This window comes from Musa acuminata, chromosome BXJ2-1 (assembly GCF_036884655.1).
Source record: "Musa acuminata AAA Group cultivar baxijiao chromosome BXJ2-1, Cavendish_Baxijiao_AAA, whole genome shotgun sequence".
NCBI lineage: Eukaryota > Viridiplantae > Streptophyta > Magnoliopsida > Zingiberales > Musaceae > Musa > Musa acuminata.
Genome location: NC_088338.1, coordinates 5,317,827 through 5,328,905, shown reverse-complemented (window position 1 = coordinate 5,328,905; position 11,079 = coordinate 5,317,827). Strand labels below are relative to the sequence as shown.

The following is an 11,079-nucleotide window of genomic DNA, read 5'->3' as shown; positions in this document are numbered from 1 at the left end:
AATTTCCTTTTTCTCTGGTAGTTGTTAGAGTTTCTACACGATTGATGAGCAAATAAGAAACCAAAAGGTTTTGAGGCAGGAAAAATGGGACGTCTTCAACAGAGAATAGTCAACAGATCAGCATACTATTTATTCTATGAAAATTACACATCCTGATGTAAAAAAGCAGCTAATAATACATTGAAATTTTTAGCATTTTACATCAACAACATGGATTACCCTTTTGTCTCTTTAAGTTGGCACATGGATGGAAAACTGAGCTAGAACCCAATTTTGATACTTCATTCAGCAGACAAATCGCTGTACTGCCATGGGTTGAATTCAATAGTTTTGATGTCAACCTCTTCAATGGAATCAGAGTCATCAACTTTGGCCCTATGTTCAGCATATTTACCGTTGTATTCATATATTTCCAAGTCCCCCCAAGGTGTTGGAGTAATTTCACTACTCAAGTTGAACCATCGTGGAGTGAATTTGTGCCCATTGGCTTCTCTGATTCTTTTTTCTTCTCTCTGCTTCTCCTCCAGACTGTGAAACCAAACATGCATTATGCTAAATGTAAATCATGCTTGAAGTGACAGAGTTCTGATTGTATTAAACAACAAACTTCAGACTTTGTATGGCCAATTCTTTCTTGATTACTAAGTACATGCCACATGCAATTCACTTCAATATGTAATCTTTTAGGTCTCAATAATAATCAAGGAGAATATGTAACAAAGAGTATGCAGTACCTGCCCTTTTCTGCACCAGACTTGGACATGTCACCTTTCTCAAGTGCATATCTGTCAGGGCGCAATCGAGAATCTGATGCCAATAGATTCTTAGGAGCTGTCTCAAAGCTGTTAATCTTATGGGCAAAATATGTGTATTGGTACTTGTCATTCACAGGAGTAGCAGCAACTCTCCAGACCTGAATTAAAGCATATCAAGGGTGATACAAATAACAGAGCTACTTGGGCAAAAGGCAGAAGTCACTACAACTAGGCAAGATGTACCATAGTGAATAGCTAAAGCAACTGAAGCAATTAAAGTATTTCATTTGTTATTTCAAGAAAAAGTTATAAATGATGAGACCATGACCTCTCATTTCCGGTTATTATTTCAACCTGAATAGTTGGTGAAACGGAACAAAGAAAAGTCATTTACTATGATCGATATACAGATCAAACTTCTAATAGTTTTTAAACACAGATATATGTTACATGATATTAAAATACTATCTAATTATGGATGGTTTGCAAGAAATCCACAAATACTATACAAGAAAATTTTAATGGAAAAAGGAACATAGAAATTTCATAAATGAAACTCAACAATAGTAGTTTCCTAATTCAGACCTAGCAGCATGAGATAGTACGTAAAAATAAATTAGGCTCCTCCAACCCAGATCCAGCACTGTTTGTCCTTGATGAGTACTTTCTAATTCTATACAGTGGTCATGGAGGCTTCTATCCAATCTACGTCTTCCTTGAAGAAATATTTCACCATATTTTTCTAACACCGACTACTTAATTGACATTTTGTGTCCCTTTGTTAGTGTCCATCTTCAGTAGCCTGTGAAACATACATCTTGATGTACCTGCCACCTGGTACTATCTCCTGATGCAGAATATGTTGTGCACCTTCTCTTTGTTTAGTCAACTATAAAATACATTAATATTCCAAGAAATGCAAAAACTGGATAGCTTTTCAGTAACTATCAGATGTTAAAAGTCATTTGTGGTGATCCATCTCAAAATAGGGGCACCTTGAACTCTAGATAACAAACATTTGGGCAGGCATTTGCATTTCAAATCTTTCAAGGTACTTAAAAAAAGATATAAAAATCTAATTTCCAGAGAATTAAGGTTTGCCCAAATCAGAATTCTATACAAAATGTTATAGTTAAAACAAGGCAGAGAGGTCAGAATTCTCAAAAATTTCGGATTAACAAATTTATAGTTCAAATGAGAATGATATCATTAGCAAGTGTTCTAACCCATCCTACACAAATTTATATCCTTGATTTCTTCTTGATTATGAGTACTTTGTAAAGTTTTGCTCTTGCTAATAGTACCAACCTCATTTGAGCTACAGATTTACTAATTTAGAATTTTTGAGAATTCTGACCAATCTGTCTTGTTTTAACTATAACATTTTATATAGAATTCTGATTTGGGCAAAGCTTAATTCTTTGGAAACTAAACTCTTATATCTTTCTTTCAGTACCTTATTTGAAAGATTTGAAATGCAAGTGCATGCCCAAATGTTTGTTTCCTTTGATCATTTGGATTCTACAAAACAGAAACAATATTTTCTAACCTCTCTATACGAACCACAGAAAAAAAATTATGATTAATCTTTTAGAACCATTTCGAATTACAAAATTGTAAATGCTTCTAGGGAATATTGTTTGACATAACACGTCCATGTGAAGCTACAAAAGGTAATCAACACTCAACAGAATGCCATGGACTGAGCACAGCATGCAAGGACAAGTTAAAGATGATCTGTGAGGTAAACCAGTAACTAGAGTAAAGAATTTCAACAAACAGGAATGAGAAACACAGCATACCTCTTTCAATTCAGTGCCAGAAAGAGGCTCTCCTTCCTTATCACATGGTTGACAACTCATTGATTCATTCCATTTTCCAGTGATCAATATTTTAGGCTCTTCTGCTGCATCATATACATATCCATCTACTTCGTATCGACCAGCACTGACACAATTGACCACCATCAATAAGATATGATGTGAAATGTAAAACATATGGACAAAAAAAGAAAAAGCAAGGGGGCTTAATATAACAAATATATTTTTAAGAAAAGAGATCTAAACATGTACAAAGTATGTATCACATGAAACAAGTGCATGAATTGATGTTAGCAAAACTTGCTTTCCATTACCATCTATTGACCAAACAGAGAATTAGAAAGGTAAATTAGATTCAATATGACAATAGATTGAGTCAAAGGATAGATTAAAGACTGCCACACATAGCTCCATAAACATTCCAGAAGGATATCCCAGTTGACAACAAATTCTCTATCAACTATTCATCAAATTTTAACTTCATCCAATATCAGTCTATTTATGATGCAATCGAAGCAAGAAGCCATACCCGAACCAGCCGCACGGTTGAAAATACAACACTACTTTGTCTCCAGTTGTCAAATTTGTCATGATCATCTCCCCAGGTGAGTCAACCCATGTTCGCCCAAATATAAGGTTATTAACCTTTGTGGGAGGAGGAACCAAATCTACGACTACACCAGATTTCTTTAGGGTCACTCTCGTCCTGCATTTCAATGATTAATACATATTAGCAAATGTTATATGCAAACATCATTACTAGAGCTCTCTGCACTGGACAATAGTTTTGTATGTACAGGTCAACATCTCCTACATGTTAAAAAAATCTGGAACAAACGACACTGACCGATTTTCAAACACAAATACTGGTAGAATAGTATTAAATATCAATGTACATATCTCACCTTCCAACAGGATACACTTCTACAGAATTTCCTAAAAACTTGGTCTTTAATTTAGAAGTAATGTCATAAATAAAATGCTCATTCTCAGCATGAGCTGCACTCATAGGAGGATGATGGCTTACCTGAAACAGTACACAAATCTTGATCAAGTATGTCATTCACAGAATTCCTCAGAAAAGAGAAAAACATCAAGTATATTGTAGCAAAAAAGCATGATCAGAAGGACAAATAGGTGATTTAGCATGTGTCTCAATGTCCTATTGACTTTTTTAACAAATCAAACACAACTACACAGGTACCACCACAGAACTGGTGGCAAGGAAAAGTTAATAGACCTGCTCCGCAATAAATGTAATGCCGCCGTGATTGGCCATTTCATATGTTTCACCAAGGATGGGATTAAAAGGCTTCCATGTTCGCTGATAAGCATAGTAAACAGATATCGCCCAAGAAGCTGCATCATATAGTCAGTTTCAGAAATCATTTTTACTGAACGCTCACTGCATATACTAACCAAAAGTAGAAATATACACTTACAAGTATAGACCAACCGCATATAAGGATCTTCACAATCATCTGCCATATCTAACAAGTAAGAGTACTCCATTAACTGTGACAACAACCATAAGGATGAGAAAAACTTTATACGAGATAAGCAGAATGATAGAAAGAGGCTAAGTGCAACTGACAGATGGGAAAATAATAAACAAAAGAGTAGCCCTTTCAATTATAATATATATAGAACAACAACAAGCCATAATGTCCCAACAATAGCAAAAAGCCCTTGGTTAGATATTTACCAAAAAAAATTCTACTAGTCATATTTATACAGATAATTGTGTGAATGTACATTCTTTTCTCATGTAAAAGAATAAAGAAAGTCAATAAAGCTGATAAACTTGACAAATAAAAGAAAAGGAAACGAGAGCAGTACGTCAACAGCTCAAACCGAGTGACTGTTGGGACATGGACCACCCCAAACCAGGTGGTTCAAGGGTGGTATGAGGTTTACCACCCAGTAAGTCCCGTGAATCAGGCTTACCGCCCGATTTCTCCCGTTACCTGGCCTGTACTAGATGATAAGTCCACATAATGGTTACCCAAGCCAAGAGATTCATTGAGGTCACTTTGGCTCCATCAAAGTGGCTAAACAATCTTCTTTCTCAGAATCCTCTCTCACCCACTCCAATGTCATTCAAATTTCTCTCAAAACTCTCTCAAAAGTTAGTCTATACTTCAAGGGGAGGACTAATTTCTCGAGAAGGTTGAAGTTGCACATTCGGTCTAATTTCTCACCAAAATTAGATAAATTCAGACCTAATTTATAAGCTTAACTCCTCAAATTTCATGCAATTAGATTACAATTGATGTCATAACTTTCAATCTTAGCCTAAATCTCTTCTGTTTATACCTGATTTAGGCTAATTTTAGCCTAGATCTTTTACATTAATACCCAATTTGGAGCTTGATCTACAACGATCAAGCCCTGATCCTTGCTGATCTAAGCTAAATCCATGAAGATAAAGGTTTGATCCTTGTGGATCTACACTTGATTTTCATGGATCGAGGTGTTAGTGTAACATCAAATAACTCTCAATTTGTTTATCCTTAACTTTTAGTGTGAGGTATTAGTGTAACATGCTTCATGCTGGTAGCCTGGTACAGCCCTAAAACTGCAACCGAAAAGGTTAGTCAAGATAGTTTTGATTCATAAATAAAGAGAACACAATTGTAATTATTTTGAACATGACAAGAACGCTGTTTCTATCTCTTCATATATATTTCATGGTGAGTTGTGATTGCTGCTGATACAAATAAATACATACTTTTTTTCTTTAACAAATCTCACTCAGTAGCATGCTCTCCAAATGTATAAAAATAAAACAATGACGACAACCAAGGAGTTTCTTGTAAAGGATAAAAGAGTTGTACTATTTTTTTTCTGGACCGATAAGGCATGTGCTCCCTACTCTCTCTACATCTGTCCTCCCATTACTTTTCCCACCTAAATTAATGTTAATTTTGTAACCATCTGGAAAATTAACATCCTTGTCAAACATAACAATGTTATCTTCCTTAATTGGATGGACATATACGGAGTCATTAAATATCACTTAGCAGGTGCATAGAAAGCCAGTTAAAGCTACAACATTGAGGTTTTGAAACATTGGCTTCTCTTCATGAGACTAGTGGCTAAAGACGATATCAAAACATAAATTATGATATAATCAATAAATATGAATTGTGTAAGCCTAAAGCAAAAGTTGAAATAGTTTTTTCTTGGTAAAGCCATCCGCACACACTCTCTCTCTTTCTCCTCTCAATCTTTCTTTAGTCTAACTTGGCGGTTACCTCCTACCATTAAAGAAAGAAGGCACTTGACAAGAGGCATCTATTATAACACACACATATTGATTATCCTATTAAACGCATACCTCTGCCATTTTCTGAAGCATTGTCATTGGTTCAAAAATGATGACCGGGAGCGTCACCATCGATGTAACATCTGATCCTATATACTTGTGCATCATCTTCCAGTAACCATCTCGGTCCTGTAAACAAAAATATATGAGATCAATGTACTTATCAGGTACCATATAGGGTAGGTAAAGTGAGGAGGAAACAATCAGTTATGAAGTTGATGTTGTTTCTTCTTTAACAGGATCAGAGCTAATCAAAGAAAAAGTGGGTAACAAGAAGGTATTCTATTAAAAGTCAAATATAATTATCTATCAAGCAAATGAAGGTAAAGTCACAAAAGGTAATGGTAAATTATGTTAAGAAACAATTAAAAAAATTCATGTATTCATCCCTTGTTCAATTTCTCCTCAAAAGACAACATGCATTTTGAAGTATCCAAAAAAAAATTATAAGTTTCAATAATATGCATAACAACTTGAGAAAATTAGATTAGATATGATAGTTTGCAAATAAAATATAGGAACAATATCCATCAGAAGTGGTTCTTTAAGTAATGAGGCTATCAACATTGTTCGCTTGATCCAAAATGTCCTTGTAAAAATGGATGCTAGGTGCCCATTACACCACCATGGCAGAAAACTGCACTTTGTTGCAATTTATAGTTGAACCGTTTATTTTCTTGTGATTTATAGTTAGTCCTTTTTTAATATATTACATACTCCACCTTACATTATCAAGAATGTCTTTAACTACTTGATATACGTTCTGTCAGATATTCTAGTAGTAGAAGTCTCTGAATAATGTCAAATAAAGAAAAATTTAAGGCTAATAAGCAAAAAGACCTTAAACCTACATATTTATAAGGCAAAAATAAATCCGAATGTGTTTTGCACTATAGGTTCCACAAGAATGTCTTCAATCACATCAAAACAAGAGTGAAAATGTACCATAACACTCATTTATGAGACTGGATATACTTCTGGAGTCGAAAATTTGAACACAGATTTCTTATCTACAACAAGGTCCTAAGGAAAGGCCATGGATTGAAAGTTCATCCAGACAGAAAGAGTGAGACATCATTATGATAAAAAAGTAACTATTACATTTTCTTATTGGACCACGAAACAGGAAAAAGTCAAAATGGAAAATAGTTTAGGACTTGTAACAGAGCTTCACTTGCACTTTATTCCAAATGAGATGTAATCTTGGAAAACTAACCGAGTGACTGTCTTCCATAAAGAGTTAAGATGAACATCCAATAGAAACTAGCGAATTAGAAAGACATACAATAATGCTAGTGCACCATCAATCATCAGCAAGGATGTAATGATCAGCTGGCTTATGGCTTGTATGTTATGAATGGTTGTCACTCTAAAACCATATTTACTACAATTTGAGCCCAAAATTGTTTGGGCTCCATCCTCAAATAGGTACTCAAAAATTAGGGTGGTTTGTAACTCAGATACTAATCAAAGCCTCACATATAGCAAATGTGAGACTGATCAGACTGGGGTATTACACAAAAATCTTGCTAGAGGAATGTAAGAAAAAGAATTATCTAGTAATTTAGTTCATAATCCTTATGCCAGATTTGACATCTTTAGTGTAAAACCCTACCTCGACTTCCTCGGTGTATACTCAGTTTACATAGTTTGAGAAAGAACAACATATCATATCTAAAAGTACAGTAAATAATAATAGCCTACAAAAGAATGAGTCACAACTATCAGGAAAATAAAAAAAGCAACACAGAAACAAAAGTAAGCAAATCAAGCCATCAATAAATCAGTCATAGGAGAGAGATTTCATGTAAGATAAACAACTATTCATGAAGTCTGCAGGAAATTGAATACATATGATTCTAGGATAGTACAGAATAGTAATGGTCAAAAGTACCACCTCTTGCTTCCATCTTCCTCGTTGAGCTTCAGCCTCAGCATCATCTGTGCCTCCTTCTGGGTTTATCACTTCTAGTCCTTCATAGCCCAATAGCCTGGCATATTAACCATTAATGGAGTTATGTCATATAGTATTCATTAAATAAAGTTGAATACGATGACAAGCCCTTTTCCAGTAAAAAGAAAATCAAAGTATAGCTCATTTTGATCATTTACTGATTCATGGCAAACAAAAAGAACCAGAAAATGTTTCAAAGTACAGAGAACTCAAACCATTGTACAACTCTTCTGGTGAAGATAATAAAAGGCAGTGTCAAAACTCTTCATCAAAAGATTATGAGTGCACTACAGTCCAGGTTTTCAACAATCCTTGGCCTTTTCTTTTTTTGGTGAAATGAACAACAATGTAGAATAATATGAAATTAAGATGTTAAAATGGCAGCATATCAAGAACGAGTCATAACTGAAAACAGCACCCTCAAGTAGGTAAAGGCAAACATAATTTTCATAGACACCTTTGACCTTTATAAGTAGTTCACTCTAATAAAAAATAACAAAGGATTTAAACACCTATAGGACCATCTCATACTAACTGGTATTTTCCTAACCGACCAAATATTGGTACCAAAGCATATAACTCAAAAGCAGTATTATACCATTCATTTAATATTTTTTATCATTTATTCAATGATACCAGTGGCATAGGTGGTGTGGCACTAGTGGTGGTATATTGCTATCATACGGGTCCGATGGATTACCAAAACCAATATTTAAATCCTTGATAACAACTATATATATAATTGCAAGTAAGCAACCGTAAAAATACCAAATATTTTGTATGGTAATGAGTAAGTAACTTATGCCATGCTAGAAAAGCCAACTCTACATTATTAATAAATGAAAGACATATTTACAGTGATTGTTATCAAACATGCATATACTGGAAACCAAGATTTCCATGAAAAGAAAAACTCCAATTCCCATTATCAACCCCAGGACATTTTTGTCCCTATAAGTTTATTTTGAGTTTATAATATATCATTTAAAAGTGCATCATTCCTATAGAATAATAATATCATTTAGATTTCTTATGCATCACAACCTGACAATAACCATAGGACTAGAGAAACAAAAAACATTCTTTTTCAGACAGAACCATAGGCATAGAGAATAATAGCATATCATCTAATAAGATATGTCATAGACGTTTATACTAGCTGCACAAGCACAATAAAGCCTCATCCATCCAGGTCTAATTCCATCAGACATGTCTTATTCCTTTAATCTTTTCTACAGCACATGTAAACAAAATTTTAAGCAATTTCCTACAAAATAACCATTTTACATCAAGACGCATGATTTACATAAAAACTATAAAATTTTGGTCCAGTGAAAAAATCAGGAAACAGAAAGGTGAAGTAAACACATAAGTACGGCATGAGCCATAAGCAAGTCCCTGCATTATCATGTCATACATTGACATGTTAAAGAAAGTCTACTAAAAAATATATCTGAGATATTATGTAGGAGGGAAAATAATTGCTGCAATAAAAACACCAATTAATTATGATACTATAAATCGAGATAGGAGAAATAAAAAAAGGCTACCAGTCTGAAGATGAAAGAAAGAGAAAGCGAGGTATGCATTTGCAGGATCTAAAAGTTCGTAGATAATTCTGTCCACAGCTAACGGAAAAACGAAGAAACGATTCTTCCATCGAGCAAATTATCAATGGAAAGTTTGTATCCGGTTTATGTTCCGGCACCGAAACAAGCAGAATAAGAACAAAGGAAAGATAGAGCAAGGCTTCTCTCTCAGAATCATCCAAGAATCCTATTCGAAAGAGAAACAAGAAAGAAAAATGATAGATCGGCCGCTCCTCCGTACCCATTAACAGACTTCTGCATCGCACTGCCCCAATTCCGAACGCTTGAAGCGATCGCGGAAAAGAAACCGCCGCCAGCAGCACTAGAAGCCGGCTTCTGATCTCCGGAATCCATCTCCGAAACCCTAGCAAGTCGAAGAAGATCACCAAAAAATCGACAAAAAGAAAAAGAGTATAGATCAAGAGAAGGTTGGAGATGCGAATTGCGAACCTCGAACCAAAGAACCCTAAATATTTGGTAAGTAATCGGTATCGAATTCGGAGATTGAAACGGAGACGGTGGTGGAAATGAGAGGAAAGAGGGGCTAAATAAATTTGGGCGATTTTACATGTCTATCCCTCGTGAAGTCACAAATCGCAATCATCTCCCAAAGAACATGATGAGGCGCTTCCGGTTTCGCAATTAAGTGTTCACTTTAGTCCACATATATATATATATATATATATATATATATATATATATATATATATATATATATATATATATATATATATATATATATATATATATATATATATATATATATATATATATAATAAATGTTTTTAAACGTAATAACTAAAAAATAAATAGATAGGAGAAAAAATTAAGATACAATAAGAAAAAATTAGAACTAAAATTAATTAAAGCTAATTCTAAGGGATACAACACATTGATTGATATATTGGTTGAATACATATACTTTTAATATTGGAGTAATGCCCAACGATATCATGAAATTATTCTCATGAATTATCTCCTCAGTTATTTTTGATAATAATTCTGGGAATATATTTATATTTTAATATGTATTTAGAGAAAGAGATTTGAGTAAATATGTATTTATTGAATACTTTATGTGTTTGATAAACGATAAATAAAAATTATATTTTAAATATACATTAACGTAAGTATTGTTTAGTAAAATTATATTTCAAAAGTCTACTGAATAAAGTTTACCTTTCTAACATTTTAATATTTATTCAAAAGTGAATACGTATTTCATATATATATAATGTATTAAAAAAACTTTATATGCTCTAAATATATATCAAATACAAAATATACTTATATAAATAAATAAATAATAACCTTTGAAAATAAATAAATAAAATTTCAACTTATAGATGATATAAATAATATTGGTTTCTCAATAAATTACGTTGATAGTCTTGTAATTTTAGAATGTATCATAAGGTATCTTAAAATTTTTAAAAAATATATTAAATATCTTATAAATACTCGAATACTAATGCTACCATAATGTCACGAACAAAGTTCTAAATATGATGTTTGATGTAATACTTATGTCGGTATCTTTTTGTTTGTTTATGCTTTGTATAGCATATGGAGGAACGGTTGAAGGCTTAACAACCCCGTTTTAGTTGGGTTTGATGGTCTTCTTAGGCTTGTA

At 33.5% G+C, this 11,079-nt stretch overlaps 1 protein-coding gene across 1 annotated transcript; it reads right to left on the bottom strand.

Annotated features, from left to right (window-relative positions):
* Nucleotides 1-106: 106 nt before the first annotated feature.
* LOC135598575 (oxysterol-binding protein-related protein 3A-like) lies at nucleotides 107-10,053 on the bottom strand. Its single transcript, XM_065092604.1, has 11 exons — nucleotides 9,897-10,053; nucleotides 9,688-9,810; nucleotides 7,801-7,894; nucleotides 5,916-6,032; nucleotides 4,018-4,090; nucleotides 3,816-3,934; nucleotides 3,481-3,602; nucleotides 3,105-3,281; nucleotides 2,558-2,702; nucleotides 735-913; nucleotides 107-528 (listed from the first exon to the last, which is right to left on the bottom strand). The coding sequence occupies exons 2-11, from the start codon at nucleotides 9,798-9,800 to the stop codon at nucleotides 282-284; spliced, it is 1,386 nt and encodes a 461-aa protein (XP_064948676.1). The 5' UTR covers nucleotides 9,801-9,810; nucleotides 9,897-10,053; the 3' UTR covers nucleotides 107-281.
* Between the last annotated feature and the right edge of the window lie 1,026 nt (nucleotides 10,054-11,079).